Raw genomic sequence first — 18,482 nt, 5'->3', positions numbered from 1 at the left:
TGTTTTCCTCCTGACAAAGAAGTATCCTCCTCCCTGCTGCACATGTGCCCAACCACCCAGCTGCTGAAGAACTCACCCAGGGCCCAAGAGAGCTGATCCTACAACCTTCTGTGCCCAAGGGCAACCCAGACCCATACATTCTACTTGCCTGAAAGGCAACTTAGCCACCAACCTGCCTTGGTACAAAGCACCTGCTATACACTAATAGAAACTGTAACTTCTTGCACTGTAACAGTATATTCACAAGAACTTGCATCTTAATGGGAAGCCTCATAAAAAGCACTCCTATGAAATCATTACTGAGGAACAAAAGCACCACAAACAATTTAAAGAATAATACAGTATTAATTTAATAGGAATACACATGAAGAATTTGCAAGACATTCTGCATTGGCAAATAGCTTCCCCTATCTGAGAGGCATTAACATTTATAGGGTTTCTATTCCCTTTTTTTTCCTCCTAGTAGCCAGCTATGAAAGTTTGTCATCCCCCCCCCCAAATACTACTGGTAACATTTCAAATTGCTCTGTCTTTCACACACACATATGCAAGATACCACATCAGGTCATTACTAGTGACCTATCCTTGAACTTCTGGATTCCCTGAAGGCACTTCATATGTACATCTCATGTTTTGAAGGCACTTGGCTTCGTTCCTCAATCATACATGAAGTTTGCCAGGAGAATATCATAATATACACTATTTTTTTCATAACTCATAAGAGCATCCTAGATTAGGAACAGGCAGGTTTGATTTCTGCTGGATCTCACTTAGATATAATCTGCTATCCATAAAGGAAATCAAATGGGACCAATTTTCAAAAACTGAGATGAAGAAGGAATGGAAATCCAAAAACTGGGTAACACAAGGCACAAAAAACTAACCCAATGTAGCAACTCTTGTTTTCTTGTAATACCAGTCCCCAAGACCAGCCATACAACTTAATACTGAGTCCATCCCCTGTGTTCTTATATATTTATTTTATCTAGGATTTAGCATCAAGTATGGGAAGCAATCTGACAAGCCCTATCAAGAAAAATCATTAGACAATTACAGCAACCCCTTTAAAACTCAGTTTGTGTCTGCACTGAAACCTGGAAATTAAAGATGAAGAAAAATTTTAAAGCTATTAAACTATTCTGGTGACTCTTCCCAGAGCCATTTAACACATCAGCATCCTTCAGATTCAGTCCACCCATCTGGTGGCAGCTACCCTGCCACTGCACCTGCAGATAAGCACAGCCCCCCCCACCTTGGCCATTTCCCTGCCCAGGCTGTGAGCTTTGCCTGCTGAGGACACAGTTAGAAGCTGGCACAAGTTGTCTTGCTCTCCCTGCAGGCCAGGTAGGAGCAATGGGGCCTTGTGCCTGTTAGGGGAACATCGCTGTGTATGCATATCCTCTTTGATTTGGAAAATACTCAGGGGCAGGGGAGATCTATTTTCAGGACCTGACCTCCTTTACATGCACATCATTTATAAAACAGACTTCAAAAATCTATGAAATATCTAAATGCTGTGGTACATAAAAGCATGTAGTATGCCAGCCTAATTTTATTGTATCTCAGATTAGCAACAAACAATGAAGACTTGCAAATTCTTTACATGATATGCTTCTATTAAATTCTCAGGGTTATTAACAACTGTTGGAAGTAGTATTCTGGGTGAAATCCGGTACTGTTTATCTAGGTGCACATGAACCACCGGATGTAAACATGTTTACTTAAAACAGTTCATGACCAAGAACAAAAAGTCAATAAATCTGAACAGCTTTCACTTTGTGTAACTGTAGATGCAATGTATTTCCACTGCTCTGTTCCAGCTTTAACACTTAGATCTTGAACAAACCTGCTAACTGGCATAATTTATATGAGCAACTCACATAAGGCACAGAAAGATTCTGTACTCCTCTGCACATATCATAGTATCTAATTTATCACTCTAGCGATGAACAAGAGAACACATTAGTTATAAGTAAAAAAAAAGAATCAAGTTTTTTTTTTAAAGAACCACAGGTGTTTCCTATGTGTTTGTTTCTTTTTCTCCCTTTCTTATCACTCCCTTTCAGCAGATCTTACATTATCTAAATTAACGAATCAAGTAAGGATTAGCTTTCATATGACTGTCACAGAAATAAATGAGTAAAGTTAATTTGAAAAATCACAACTACAGCTAAAAACGATGCATCCATTACATCAAGTAATACCTACAGTTGTTAGAATAGGGATTAGTAAGGAAAAATATCTATTTCCAGATATTTTTGGACATTGTCACAGCAATCTATGCATTGATAATGTCATTGCTTATTAACACTACAGGTAATTGTTCCTGCAATCCCATTGGTAGTATCTCAGCATCACGACTTTTGTTCTCAACTGAAATAAATTCACACACGTTGCCTTGACAAAATGGTGGATGAGGGAATCAAGAACAGGAGCCAAAGATCGGTCTGAAACACAGGGACAACAGCCTGATCACAGAGGAAGGGAAAATTCTGCATAATGGGGCTCTGACCTTGCAAATCAACTCAAGCACCCCAGCACCATCACAAGAACAGTACAGGAGCAGAGGGAAGAAGGCAGAGGAAAAGCACAATCGCAATTCAAACAAACCAACTCTACCTCCTACTTAAAGGATTTTAATAGACTCCAGACTTTTCAAAAGAAAAAAACTGATCTTAAAAACATATATGTGTGTATATATATATATATATATATATATATATATATATATATATATATGTATAAAAGATGGTATCCTTGAAAGCTGGGACTAGTTACATGACAAAGTCCTATCAAATGCACTGTGACCATAAAAAATGAACAAAATGAAAAAACGAAAAAAAGAAAAAAATGAGAACAAAAAAGATATTTAGCAACGGACTCAGTTCCTACTAGAAAGGATTTGGTTACGCTAAGATTCAAGAGCATTTTCCTGATTGTAGTGAGTGAAATAGCTCATACAAAAAAAAGAAAAAAACCAGGAAAAAAACAGAAAAAGAGTTTCCAGAATGTCTTAAAAAAAATCAAAATATTTTATATTGATATTATTCTACTTCATTTTTTCTTCAAATTGCGTGAAAGATTAAATTTAGCTACTTTCAAATGCAGTATTACAGGTTTCAAAGCAAGAAGAGGTCTAACAGCAGCATTAAAAGAAGCGTGCAAGCTTATGCTTCCAGACAATTAACGTAAACTGAACTTACATATTACAGAAAAACCAGCAGGACAGTAAATATTCATCAACATTAGAATAAGGTTTCCTGGAATATAAACAATAATTGCTATAGATGTAGCTAAAGTTTCTTATGCTCTTTTATAGATTTGCTTGATTTGTGGGTTTTTTTTTTTTAAAGGATGCATCTATTTTTCTATTTTGTTAGACTGCTGTAGTTCCCAGAAATTAATGCATCTAAAACATATAATTTTTCACACTTTTCACTGTGGAGACCTGCATCATGATTGGCCTGATGACAACTTTTCCTCCTTTAATCTGAAACGAAGAAACAAAACAAAACAAAAAAAAGGATAATTTGAGTGTTGATCTAGCATCTCAATTTTTAACTGAAAGAAGAAAAAAATTAAAATTACAAAAGTATTAACAACTCTCTGTCGGTTACAGATCCATAAGCAACACATGAATGCAGTCCAGAGGTATTTGAACACAACCATAGATAGAAACAGAATAAGTTTAATTTCAAGCTTTTCTGCAGTGCTAAATCTCTAAACTCATATAAATTTTCTTTGAAGTGAAGTTAATGGTTGCCCAAATTTCTAGTCTCTTTATAGAGAGGTAAAGGGTAAGTATCTTCATCTTTCAACACAGTCAATTAAGATAAAACTTTACATTTTTGGTAAGGGCAGTGTTTTCCACACAAGCATTTAAGGAATCAGAATAGCTCTAAGTACTGCAGAAAGTACGCAAGCAAACTAAACAGGCTTTTCTTTGCCAAACAGGTCCCCAAGCTATACCAGGAACTGCTTCATCCATGTGCTTCCAAGAGCTTTCTGAGAAGAAACTGAATACGTTTCTCTCTTCTTGCCACCAAGACCTAGGCTATTGTAAAAAGCAGCCAATTGCTATCAAACTGTTTCAGCAACAGCAGTTTGAGTTGTTGTAGTTCAGCCAGCCGTTAAAGAAAGATTTTTTTTTAATACATAAGTGCACAAAAGTTGTCACTAATACCCATGTGTAGACTTCAGACCCATAGAAATATTTTCCCTTTAAATGGAGATTCACTGTATCACATGTTGAAACGACTTAAATTGCACCTCTTTTGTTGGATTCCCTACCAATAAACCAAGTAGTATCTCCAGGTAGCTAACTTTAATTGAGGTTTATTTAACCATTGTTCAAACTACTCAAGGTTAGAGCATCTTTCCACCAGTATTTGGTTCAAGCCATTGCAGGGCCAGGGGGAAAACTTGCTCTTAGCTCAAGGTCATGTAAAAGGAAGATTTTAAACACCCTTCATTTAAAACTGCATTTTGACTTTGTCAACATCTGAAAAGTTACCATGATGTTTTGCAACTCAGAATCATGGAAAGAAACAAACACCACCTACTACCAAAGTCAGAAAAGCCACAAAGAACATAAACGATAGTCTGTCTTTATATCGTTATTTTTAACTCTATGAAAATAAAGCTGAAATCATAAATCAAATCTCAACTTCTTGTGATGATTTTGAAAGCTTCAGCTGACTGCAGACAAGAATGTAACAAGAGTGATCTTCAAAACTTACTATCAGACCCATGACAACAACCGAAGGATCTGGGTTCTCAAAGACTTTTCCTTCCAACAAAACCACCAAAAGCAGATAGCCTGTTGCCAAAAAGCTTTCCCAATATCAGCTCTTCTCAAGCCCAAGACTGCTCTTTTTAAATAACACTGGCATTTTTAATATCACTGTCTACAGTAGTTTGTCACAACTTAGCTACTTTCCTCTGCATAGCTTATGCATTATTCTCTCCATTTTCTCGTCCCTTCCTGCAAATACTGTTGCGAAACAATGCAACCAGGGCAATGAGGATTACACTCAGAAAACCTATAACCAGGAATGGAAGCATTCCAAGCCAGTCCTAAATCCCAAGACAGGAATTACTCTCAAAGGGGCGATGTGAGATAAATTATTCCAGACAACAATTCCGAACGGTTATATTGACTAGACAGTACATTTAAAAAAAACAGTGTTTTCAATACAAAACCCTAGCAATATGCTTTTAACAAACAACTGTAACCAAGAGCAGCTGTTTTAATGCAAGAAAGCTGCAACAAGCACTTTTAGAACTCTTCACCTAATGCAAAAAGGCATTCCAACAAAAGTACTTTGCAGACCACTGATAAAGCTGTCTATATTACAGAAATGACAGGTGAAATCAGGCAAGGTTTAATCCTCTTGCTGATGCTAGACCACATGAAAATAAAGGAAAAAGAGGAGAAAGACAGAAGAGGCATACCAAACACGACCCTTCAGGAATCTAGTTTGGCCAATTATCAAAGGGTACTAGTGTTTAGCCTATAGAAATTCAGTTAACTGCTCACAAGTCAGATGCAGGATGATAAAATAAATTCACATATGCAACTGCATGCGTGTGAAACAAAACAAAAGTCAGGGAAATTGTATTTAAACCGTAGATAAACAGTAATGTTTCCAGTTATGTTCTACTTCAAGAAGTGGTTTTGGTATTAGTTAAAAGTTTTAAGAAGATATGCAAGAACTATTTCAATCAAGCTCTTCCCAAACAAACTGGAGGTATCTTCTAAGCTCTCCCTCACTCCTCCTTCTCTTGTGTTTATTTGGTGTTAAGGTTGTAAACTTACACAACTACTAGCTCCAAAGCCTCACAGATATGCTTGATTTTACATTTTAATTTTGTTGTTTTATTCCTCCATCTTACCCCGGAGCCAATGCCTATGAAGCATATACAAGTTTTGCCACAGGGCTTCAATGGCACAGGACCAGACACACCTGATAGACAGTTTAACTGAAGTTACTTAACACAACACAGAGCCATAAGACTAATTAACATCAGTCAATAAGGATTAACCTTTTCAAAAAAACAACCCCCATCCCAAACACAAGTAACATTATTGATCGGTGAATATTTATATTCCTGGCATCTTCTAGAATATTAAATACTTGAGTCTTTTTTTCTCAAGACTTTTTTTTATTTAAATCAGAAGCAAGCTCTTACAGTTTTATAAAATAAGACAAAACTCTGACTCCTGGATAGCCTCAGAATTCATGTTCATGTGCTCCTTTTCCTAAGAAGCTAAAGAAAGGTGGATTAATCTCACTTAATACACATTTTTACAGACTGCCTAAAACATAGAAACTGAATGATCTGCAACAGTATACAGGGGTTACGACAGAAAGATCACAATCACATCTATACGTCTCTATACAATAGAATTTGTTGTTCAAAAACAAAAGCTAACTCTTGCAATAATACTCCCTCCTTATCTGAACTGAAGTAAACATCAATAAAGACTGAAAGGAACAGGCAAGGAATTTGTGAACATAAGTGAAAAAAAGAATGGGCAGAGAAAAGAAAGCAGGAAAAGTTGCATCAGAATGGCACTTTGTAAGTTAGTAGGAAAGAATCAAAGAACCTGATAGGAATCAGTCAAAGGCAAGACAGCACAATAATGTAAATATATTAAGAATAGGGCTGTAAAACACCCATATTTAGGAAACATTAATTACATAACATCATTAGGTTGTTTCATTACACCAGAAAGATCTCAAACATCTTACTAATCAGAAGACTGTTAAAAATATATTTCTTTGTACTATGAAGAAGCAGAGTGCAACTGAAGGTCTATTTTTATATTTCAAGCAAGTATTTGTCAATATAGACTTTGATATACTTTGGCCAACAAACAACTGCAAAACAAAACTAATGATATGAGATTACAATTCACGTAAGTATTTCTATCAAAACTTTGTATTTTGAGTAAGAGCATTTTTAAAACAGCTTGTTGATATCTGAGAGAATACTTAACTTGTGAATAGCATTTTGTACAGGACAACTTGTGTAATGTATACTTTGTACAATGAACCTCTCACAGACTTCACGGAGAGAGCCTGATCCTTCATGACAGAAACCCTTATTTTGCTTTTAAACTTTAAGGAAAAATTCTTCTATACCTGGCACATCAGTCTAGATTGGCATCTGTTAAGTTTCAGAAGAACATTTCTTAACTAGAAGTCAACAAAATTTATACTGTATTTATCTACTGAATAAAATGTAGAAAATTGCGTTATATGTGTGGATTAAAGGTATAACTCATGCCCCCGCAGATCTTTGGCTCCTTCCCAAGCTTGAAAAAATTGGAGACAATAACCAGCATCACTTCCTGCAGAGGAACAGACTCACAAATGTAAATCTGTGCTAGCTAATTTAAGAATACTGAGAAGTCACATACTGCATACCAGGCAAAAAAAAAGTCCAAATCCCTAAGGTAACATATCCTTGCACTTAAAGAGTCCCTCTGGTCTATACCATTCAAAAAACCCAAGAAAACACAGTTTGGTGAAGGAACTCTATCCGCAGCCCAAGGCAACAGGCAGAGCTGGAACACAGGCCCCACAATGCTGCAGAATGAAGTGATTAACCCTATTGAATGTCTGGCTGCTGCTCGGAGAGGGTTCCCACTCACCAGCTACTCATCACCAGTGCCACAGCACTGCTGTTGGAAGGAGATCATAGGGGTACTCTAGACATCTTGCACCACTTCAGCCAAATACATTTAAGAAATGTAGCTAGCAGACTTCGCCAGCAGCGTATTAGGAAGTTTCACAAAGTCCTTTCTGACAAGAAGGGTGTGAAGATATCTTCAGTTGTTTCCTCTGCCTTTCCAAGACAGGGATAACTAGATTGATGTAAATGCACGTACCCTGCAGCAACTGCATCCAGCCCACCTAAACAACTGATTTATTTGAGCTTTCCTATCACAGCTGTTATGATAGCATTTGAGCTGCATGCCAGTTTGTTCCCAGCAGTTCTCCTTTACTTCTCTCTCCCTAACGGCCCTTTTAGGAATGGCCTCTGGTAACAGAGCAGCAGATAACGCTCTTTACTACCCCAACCCAATCCCACAGAACAATTTTTCCTCATTGTATATAATTGTTTTCATTACTTCTAGCACCCATCATTAACTAACAGAGTCAAAGTAATTATTCTTGAATATTAATGATGAGTTCACTAGTGTGCAAAATCAAAATACTACCGTAATGGGGGCAAACCACAAAGGACTAGTGCTTTCTACCACTACCTACCCTGACTGCCAATTAAAAACAACACATACCTTCTCTTCATGAATGGAGTTTTGAATTTAGCTCCTTGTTTTTACAGAAAGATGCAAATTACAAAATTCTGAACAAGAAAGTAGTGTCTACTTCATAAATATGTTAATTTCTTGGAAAGATCTTTACATTTCCAATTAAATTTTCCTCAGAGAATTTCTTCAATGACTTGCAACATCACGCACCCAGAAGTAACATTGCTTTGAAATCTCTCTATTTGACAATATTTTAAAAGGGAAATTTAACAAAGAATTAAAAATGGCTTTGTCAAGTGGAACACGGGGCACATATACCCAGGAGTTTTTAAAGCTGATTTTTGAAAAAATGCTTAAAGGATTAAGAATTCCTACTCCTAGGAGATAAGATCATCCAAGTCATTGTAGCAATACCAATTTAATCTTTCAGCAATACCAATTTAATCTGGATTCAGACCAGAACATTTAACACTAAACAAACACGCTGTCAATGCTATGGTACCAGAAAAGGCATAAGGTAATTCAAATTTGAATCATTCTGAAGAGATTAGAGATTTTTGGACAGGAGGAGGTGGAAGAGAAAGGGAGGTTGTTTTCATTTCATACTTAAAACATTACCTCCTGATCACCTCCCTTGCTAATCAAAAACATTCTGTACATACCTTCATCTTAGCAAGTAATCACTAAAGCAGACATACCTAGCTGTAAAATAAAGAAAGAAATCTTGTTTTTAAAAAAAAAAAAAATCAGTGAAGTAATAAGCTGTGAATCAAAGTGTTCCCTTCCAAATAAAACATCTGCAAGGGGGAAGGAAAAGAAAAGACTTTTAATAGAACTGCAGCTAAGTAACTAAATGCCCTAGTTTACCAGGGAGTAGCAAGCATGTGCATGGAGACAGAGGTTTGTCCTTGTAGCATTTAATCTTACCCATATATTGTGCAATTCATCTCGGCACGGTCAGAGCGACTACAACTCTACTCCCACTAGATGGAAAATTCCACTCCAGCTTAAGCGAAACTGTTCAAAAGCCTAATTAGAATTCTTCCTGCTAAATACAGTTTTGTGCAGAGAACTGCCCATTTGCTTACAAACACACCAAGAATTCTGTTCATCCTCTCAGATCAACAAGTGAATGCCACTTTATTGTGGGTAGAGCCCTGGAAAGAGGCTGAAGATCAGTTATGTTTTATATTCACCTTTCCTTTTTCTCTGTTGCACAAGCAGTATCTACACTTGACAGAGGGCTACTGCATTAGAAATCTAAAAATCTCACAGCAAAATTTGGCAATTAAATGTCATAATTGCATTGGGCTACCATGTAATTATATGCGTATACATACATGTTATATAACACAATACACTGAGTGAGTCAAAGGAATGGTTAATATATACAATTTAGTGTCTTGATGAATAGAGCATTTGGCATCATGACTTCTCTTTGATCCTAAGTGATTATTTCACAGTAATTTTCACTACCCCCTTCTAAAGAACAACCAAATGACTAGGAAAGAATTTTATTTTAGTTCATCTGTTCCTGCAGGAGGGAAAAACCCCTCAAGGAAGGAATTATATTTATCCTTCCCAGGTAAATCCCCTGTATGTATTCCAGCTAATGCAGTCTGAGTGAAATGAAAATAATCATAATATTCACAAAACAAGTGTGTAAGAGCTGCACACAGAAATACAGTCAGTAATGTCATGTTGACCTATATCATAAATACGTACATTTTCCCCTGCAGAATCCTTAGTATTGTTTCCCGACAACCATAAAAAATACCAATATTTTGCCAAGTAACTAATCAGAAAATGCATATCGCTATGTCCAATATAATTTTCTGTTAGAAAGATTTGAGATTTTTACCGTAGCCTTAGATCAGAACCCCTAGTACTTACTACCAAGTTCAGCGGAAAGAAAATCCAGAAAACATCATGTTTGTCTTCCACATCACTCCCATTTTATGAGTACAGTTACTAACAGGAGTTAAAGGGAAGGAGGCCCAATGATAAAGGTCTCTTAAATGTTTCAAGTTCTTTCTTTACGTATTTTGTTAGTTTTTTCTACACACATCTTCTAAAAGGAGTTAAATAACCACAAGAGAATGAGCTAAGTGTGACCACTGTTGAAGAGTTACTTTGCTACTTTCTAAAAGTAGCAGATATCATGAAAATATAAAGACAAAATCCAAAAGTTTTAACTAAAAAAATTTTTTTAACCTATTACGGGAATCAGGTACTATGCTGAACCAAACAAAAAAGAACAAAAAACACACAACCAAAAATGAACTCTTCAGTGGAGTAACACAGGCATAAAAGGCAGAGCTAATTAATGATGTAGGTAATAAATGCAGTTCAAAATAGTCCCACCAAAAGTATTTAAGATTCGAGGATGGCAGCAAAACAAACCATCATTTTAATACAATGCTTTTAAATACAATGTTAAATGCAATGCATATACATACTGTTATTACAGGATTTTCCTTTAAGAAAAAGCAGTAGATTATTATTTATCCTTAAAAGTTCTGAAAAACATTTTAAGAAACAGGAGGTACTGTAACATCACATCTGCTGTGAAGAATAAGCAACAGAACTACTATTATTTTCTAATATAAATAGCAGTTTAAAACTAAAATTGGAAGATCTTAAGACAGAAAAAAGTTTATCTTGTTTCACTACCAAAGGAGTAAGGTTTATTATAGCACTTTTCTCACCCCACTGCTCTGAAGCCTTCACACAGATAGCAAGACTTCCTCTCAAATACTGATTAGTCTTGTTTTTCCTCACCTGCCACAGTTCTGTGCCTTTATCAGGCACTCCATCCCACACCAGTGGCTTATGCAGCAGCAAAACATCTGCAAGTATCTCGATGTTATCACCATGTAAATGAAGGTTACACTATATAAAAGCTTGGACAAGACACCTTAGAAATAGATTAGATATGGGAGTCATTACACTTACAGGTTACCAACAATCATTTTACAGCACTGAAAAACCCTACAAAAATTTTAGCAATGCAAGAATTGCTCTACAAAGCCAGTCAAGCCCAGTAGTTCTCATTTACCCTCTCTGGCAGCAACCATGCTGTACAGCTGTACAGCATTTTCAGATGAAGTTTAAAAACAAGTCATACTAAAAACAAGTCATACAATCACTTACACAAGGTGAAAATTCTTTCTAATCCCTGAAAACAAGTACTAATAAGAAAGGGAAGTCCAACCAATCAACACCAATGTTCTTCCTTTAAGAATTAAATCTAAAGAGAAGCTAAAAAAGGCACTTCATAGGAAAAAAACAAAGATTCTAGAAAGAACTCCCATCACATGAAAATCCACCAAAATAATACCTTACCTTATAATAAATGGGACAAATGGTGCCATGCTGAGGGCTGAGTAAGTGCCGTCCATTGGGGATGGATACAGCTTTCCCAGAATTAGAAGCAACAGAAACAAACTTGGATGGAGTTTTAACTCTTCCGTTTCACTAAATGAAAAAGTTACAAGAAGCATTTGGTTTAAAAACAAACAAACAAAAAAAAGCCAAAACACACACACAACCATCCGTCATGCCAGACTTGAGACGCTTCCACACTCAGTAACTTTCTGCATCTCCAGTTCCAGGAGGTGCTTTAGGTTGGCCACTGTAAGAATGTGAAAACCTTGCTGGATCCAAAATGTCATCCAGTAAAAGTACATTCTCCTACTGCACCACTGGGGACCCCTCTACAAAGGCACTTAAAGCTGTATTGGCCTTACGACGGGCATTACTGATGTAATCAACATGCTATGCCAGATACATGCCGATTTCTGTAAAGCCAGTGAGAGCATCTGCAACATAATTCCCCTACTTTACGCTTCACAAGGGCAACTGCTTCCGGCACGATGCCAGAGCCCAGCTCCTCACCTGGGGTGCAAGTTTTTGCAGAACTGAGAATCTGAATGACATGATACTGAGCCCACCCTGTGAAGACAGCCTGCACTGAGCACTGCCGGCGCCGAACAGGACTAAGTCCTTCTGCATCAGAACTGGCTTCTTCCGGAAACAGCAGTGTGTCCTTAAAACAATTTTCTCAGTAACCAGATTTGTTTTTTTGCCATTTCCTACATTAAGCCAAGCATCCTCTTATTCCCAAGAATGGTGAGCTGCCTTTGCTTGTAAGTGACATTAGAAAATAGAGCAGGTAATGTTTCTTTAGGAACTGAATGATTGAGAAAGCCGAGTTACAAAAACATTGTTAAAAAATCTTTTTTGTGTTGGGAAGGAAATGTATATTTGGTGAGCAGAAGATTTTATTACAGAATACTTCTTGTAATCCATTCCAAGTAGCAAGTATTCACATTGTAAAAGTAACCAGAAATACAAGTTAAACATCAACATTTCCTGTTTTAGTTAAGACTTGTATTCCCCCCTGTCTTTAACCTGCATTGAAAAAAGTATTCAATCTTTTTCAGTTTAAAGATTTCCTCAAATTTTCTAGTGATGACACTGTCACCCTTAGAAATGTCAGGTAGAGTGGACTACATGGAATACATGCACTACCTTTTCTTAGAGCAGCGACAGCTTAACACATAATGGCTGATGAAACTTCTGTTCCCCACTATCCACTTCAGACGCATCACACAGATGGCTGAATCGCCTGCTGCTAAACTTCCACAGTTTAAACCACAGCATTTTAAGAAACAAACAAAGCCACAGTGGTTTACTTTAAAAGTTCATGAACCTGGGGGTAATAGCATCAGCAGCCATCCAAACTGTATCATCCACATTGATCAAATTGGAACTCTCAGACACCATTTGTGGACTTCTTAAAAAGAGATCAAGGACTTTCCCCCCAGATCAGTGCGTCATAAGCTGAAGAGTACTCATTTAGGGTTACATGAGGCCGTATGACCCTGTATCATTTAAAATTTTAGCAAGTCTCACTCACCATTAAACGTGAGACAAATAGCCGAACACCCAGTTTCTATCTTTCTCTGCAAAGATATCTTAGTTATTTAAAGTCTGATCCTAGGTACATAGCAACGGCAGGGAGAAACAAAAGCAGCTGCTAATCACTCAACATTAGTTCATACTCCAGAGATTCACTGCAATGTTCAAAAGCTATAGGAAAAAAAGGCTTAGCAAAACAAACTAGTAAAACTACACAACTTCAAGAAGCACTGATGAGAACAGCAGCATTAGAGTACATGTGACACACCTCTTCTCAGTTTAACCTTTACGTTGCACTTTATGTAGTAAATCTTTCTGAGATATCCTCTTACCTGTCCAAGGTATTGGCTACAACCTCCAACTGTTTGAGAAGGAAAGGATAAAGACTTGGAAACCGAGAGAAAAACTCCCTTCCTGTCATTCTGCAAAAGGGAATAAAGACGAGTTACAGTTAGCATTCTGCAGTAATACGTTACACTCAAAATACCAGTTTACTTATTACATTTTTGATGATACAGTGAACTTGGAGAGCCAGGAGAACCACGCGCCCATGATGAACTCCTTTCAGATAAGACAAAATGCTTTCATTAAAAATGACAATATGGTCTAGTTTACACAATTTATGTAACTGTGCGTGTGTGAATACTAGCTTCGTCAACTAGGCTGTTCAGGCCTTTTTGGAGAAAAGAATGTTAAGCCAATTATTTAATCACATTAAAAAGAAAAGATACAGCAGCTTAATTTCTGGCACCATTTTAACAACATATTGGTCAAACAAGAGAAGTCTACATTTGCATTAGTATGGCTAATGTATTAAATAGCTAATAAAATATATTTAACATACTTATGTAATACACTAAACAGATGCTCATATTTTACAGATATTGACAAGTATCTCAGAATAGTAACTCAAAGAAGATCTGTAAAATACAGCAGCAAAAAGTGTCTGACCTTCCACTAGCCCTTTAGTACTTTTTCATCATATCGCAGTGATGGCATTTCCAGGACACATTTTTGCTTGTGTAAATGTAGCTTTTATGTAACAACCAGATTCAAAACAGAACAGTGCACCAATATGCCTATCAAACTCATCATCAGCCAGAATTAGTAAAGCAGCCTAGTTCAAGCCACAATCCAACCTAAAGGGACAAGGAGAGGGGTTTTTTGTTTGTTTTATAACCTTCTGACCAGAAAAAGGAGGACTGTTTATAGGAAACCATTTAGCATCTTTAAGCAAGAACCTTGTTAAATGTTATAGTAGGGAAGTTCTAGTATACGTTAGCATGACTCCACTGCAAAGCTTCAAACCAGCAAACAGATCCACATCTACAAAAATAACATGATGAGACAGTAAGACTGAATGTTCATAAGAATAAATGTACAAAAAAAAGAAATCATGCAAGAGTAAAGGAGCACATGGCAAACATCACCAAAGCTTCATCCAGCACTCGGCTAACAAAACATGCCTTAGCCACAGGCCATAGAATAAACACAGCAAAAAGCAGATCACTAGATGGAAACAAATGTTCAAACAAGGAGGTTCAGGAGGCTTTCTGAAGGCACATAAGAACAGTACACTGAAATGCTGTAACTAAAAGCATGGCCAAGGATTCTGCAATAACTTCTAACAACAAAAAAGATTTCACTTAAAAAGTTTAGATGAAAGCTTTCTAATTATGAATGAATTTAAAGTGAAGCATTAGAAAGGATGGTTTAAAATGTCAATACTGATAACTACTTCACAGATTATTTAAGCAGAAAAACCTCTGTAATTTCTTATCACATAACCCCAAAGTGTCTGTCAGAAACCAAATGCTCCTAATTACCCATAGTCAGACTCCAAAGCTTCACCTTCTAAGCTCATCTAACAACTTCTTCAAAACAACTTCAAATTTTCTGTACAAGCATCATGTAGCAAGCTGAAAATGTAAAAGCCAGAGAGAGCATAAAACAAAAGCTTTGTGTAAATGCATCAAGTCAAACAGCACATGGTATACATCTTAGTCAGTTTTTGTATTTAAAATACTAAAAACCTGTATTTTAAAATCAATCCCGAAAATGTTGTGACACCTCCAGCTCCCATGCCCAAGTCCATCAGGCAACGTTCCTATGGAACATACGGCCTCCCCTCAGAAGCTTCAGAGGACCGCATGCAAGTAGAGTGTGCTGTTCTCAGTCTCATACAACAAATATTTTTGAACAGCCCCATTTTTAATATATTTTAAATTCAGTAGCCAAGTTTGAATCAAAAATAAATAATGAAACTGAATATTCTTAAAAAGGTAGCCTTACATTTCTTGGTTTCCTACAATTTTTGACAGGGAGAAACTACCATTGAACTGGGTAACTTCTGTAAACTCTCACTTAGTTTACTGCTCCACAGGTTACATGAAGGGAAAAGGCAGCCTAATTAAAAGCGGTGTGTTAATCACCAGATATCTGCAGAAAAGATCCACAAAGGCTCCTTGAGAAACACAACTGTCTATGAGCAGATTGATTGCCAAGTGATAATTTTAAATGGCTTCCAATTCACAGAAGAAACAAGAAAGACTAAGCTTTAGCAGAATCACTGTAACATGAAGGAGTTCTTCTTAGGAAAAATACATTAAAAAAAAAAATCCCACATCACTGATTGAACTGTGAATCCGATACCTGGAGATGTCGGGGCAGAGAGCCAGGCAACTGGAGAATGAACAGAAAGAAAAGTAGCTACAGTAAAACATGGAGATATTTATTTTTGATTACTGACAGTGCTTGTTCCTCCTGGAAATGAGGCACAGTAAGCACATACAAGTGTTTGTGTACAGTAACTGAGATTGGAACAACAAGAAATGCAATGCTCACATTTTCAAAAACGTTCAGGACACTAAGCAACATATTTTCCATTAATTCCATCAAAAAAATACTGCTTTGAAAAATCAAAGCCAACACTTTAAGATTTGGCTCATTCATGTTAGCGATATAAACAGACTGAAGCATGCATGTGCACACACACAGATGTGCATTAGGCTTCGTAATGAATAAAGCAATCTGTATCTTCAAAAGGTAAGTATTTGACATATCTACTTACAAAGGAACATACCAACTAAGTGTTGACTAAAATAATCCAAAATCACTATTAGCAGTTTATCATGAAACAAACTTGTTCCTCCTTTTCTAAAGTACATCTGACAACGAACGATAGATTTAAATTGAAGATACAGATAACTATTCATTCTTTCCATTAGTCACTGACACAGTTCAAACACAGGTTTTTGGCAATGCAACTATTTTAATTAAATCCTTTAAACCAGCATTTTGTGGGTCACAGGATTTTACAGCTACCCACCCTAAAGCATGTTTATAAGATACGTAGTTGGGAAGAGTCTTAAGATACTAATATTTTTCCCATGTCCAGATGAAATTATCTTATATTGCTTCAGAGCTCATTCTTTGACAGTACATCCAACCACGCTCTGTAACAGTAGTTGCTTTTTTCCTGTTCACATCCCAAAGTAGCACAATTTCACAATCCAGAATTTCAAATGGGATTATTGAGATCCAAGCAATTGATTGGTGGCAGATTATTTACTGCAATAGGAAGTATTTTAATTAAACAGAAAACATACCGGTGGGTTCATGATGCTTACAATGAATTCTCCCTCCCCAGTGTAAAACATTATTTAAGTATGTGGTTAAAATGGTGCTTAACGTCAAAAAGTTGAGAGGTAAATTAATGGAAGCACTCGTACCCCACTAAAATCAGTTGTAAAAATCATTTGTAGAACGATATACATGTACAATACTTTGGTAACAAATACGAAGAAAGATACAGCATTTAACCCTCAGACACTTCACATTTTAATACTGTTAATATGTGGTCATAAACAAACAATTCTGCGGAAAAGCCAGATGCCAATCTAGAGTACAATCCGGCCATGCTAAAACTCAATTCTCAAAACTCAAATAATGGCTAGAGCAGTCATGTTTAGCACTTTGTAGAATAAAGACTGATGAAGAGTGTTTATGTAGAAAGGGAGACCTACAGGAGTTTCTTTCCAGTTTCCACTCAGGTTTCCCACCTGAAGAGAGATTCCATTAAGAAAGAGGCTCACAGAGGAATCTTGTCTACCATAACCACACAAAATCAAGCTGTACCTACCGATCCTAACCATTCTACGCATGCCCTTGAGCCAAATATATTCTTTCCCGCCTTTATCAGTGCCAGAGTCTGTCTAAAAGAGGAAAAATATATCATGATGATAGCAAGAAAGCTATTTTACAGAATACAGAGAGTTTGTGTAGATGGACAAGAAGTTACTCTGAAGGCATGTGATGCCACAAAGGACAGAGCCTGATTCCTATCAGTAAGCATTTGGAAGATAACAGTGAATCACAGGTAAACTACCAAAAAGGTACAACTACCTATAGTAGTAAAATTTAAAACAAAGGCAGAGGTTTTAAAACTGAAAACAGACTTTAAATCTTTAAGTCTTTCAAAAGGAAAAGTCTATTTTAAGCATCAGCAAGAGTAAAATTTACAGTGTTAACACTTCTTACGAGAAAAAAAAGAACACCCGAAAAAAAAGTTTCTTTTTCTCCAAACAGAAGCCTTTATTATACGCTTGACGGTCAACAGCTCTTCTATTCATTTGCCACTGGTTCTTCGGCTTTCCCTTTTTGGAGTGGAACTTTAGTGGCTTAGAGCAATCTATAAAGACCACACACTTACAAGTTTTCATTTTATCTGCTATGCTTGTAAAGACATTCAGTAGCATCAAACTTTTATAACCAAATTCATAAAATGTATTTCATTAATAGATTCAAACATTCTGTCTACTTGCAGCTTTATTCCAATCTCCTAAAAGATAACACCCATGCCTAAGAGGCCAAGCAGCTCCTTGGAGCTCCTTTTTCATCCTACTTCTTTCACGAACACTACTGAACAACTGTGACATCTCCCGGTCATAACGCTTATCATTTGTTTGTCTCCCTGACTTGTGATTCAATGCTGCATACTGCATGAGTCAATATATCTAGCATCTTTGGAAAAATTTAGTACATATTTCTGTATAACATGTATGAATTACTTAACTGCTTTTAAGAAAATACATCTGAGAACAAAACCATGGATGTTGCAGTGTACTTTTCTAAGCTGTACTGTACACTTCAGAGAATACTCTAGAAGATTAAAGCACTGCTGTGACATTGGGGCATACATATCATTTTACTGTGACATGTGTCAGAGATTACCTGCTTCTGTTCTTTCCTACATTTTTCAGAAGGACTAAAGGCTTTA

At 36.6% G+C, this 18,482-nt stretch overlaps 1 protein-coding gene across 1 annotated transcript in view; it reads right to left on the bottom strand.

Annotated features, from left to right (window-relative positions):
• THADA (THADA armadillo repeat containing) overlaps positions 1–18,482 on the bottom strand; it is a 172,027-nt gene that overhangs the window by 94,902 nt on the left and 58,643 nt on the right. Inside the window, exons 28-29 of the mRNA XM_064509591.1 lie at positions 13,537–13,626; positions 11,627–11,758 (exon numbers count right to left, since the gene is read on the bottom strand). Of these exons, the coding sequence (XP_064365661.1) occupies positions 11,627–11,758; positions 13,537–13,626 (222 nt within the window). The remainder of the gene's footprint in view (positions 1–11,626; positions 11,759–13,536; positions 13,627–18,482) is intronic.

Source organism: Dromaius novaehollandiae, chromosome 3 (assembly GCF_036370855.1).
Source record: "Dromaius novaehollandiae isolate bDroNov1 chromosome 3, bDroNov1.hap1, whole genome shotgun sequence".
Lineage (NCBI taxonomy): Eukaryota > Metazoa > Chordata > Aves > Casuariiformes > Dromaiidae > Dromaius > Dromaius novaehollandiae.
This window is presented reverse-complemented; position numbering and strand designations above follow the sequence as displayed.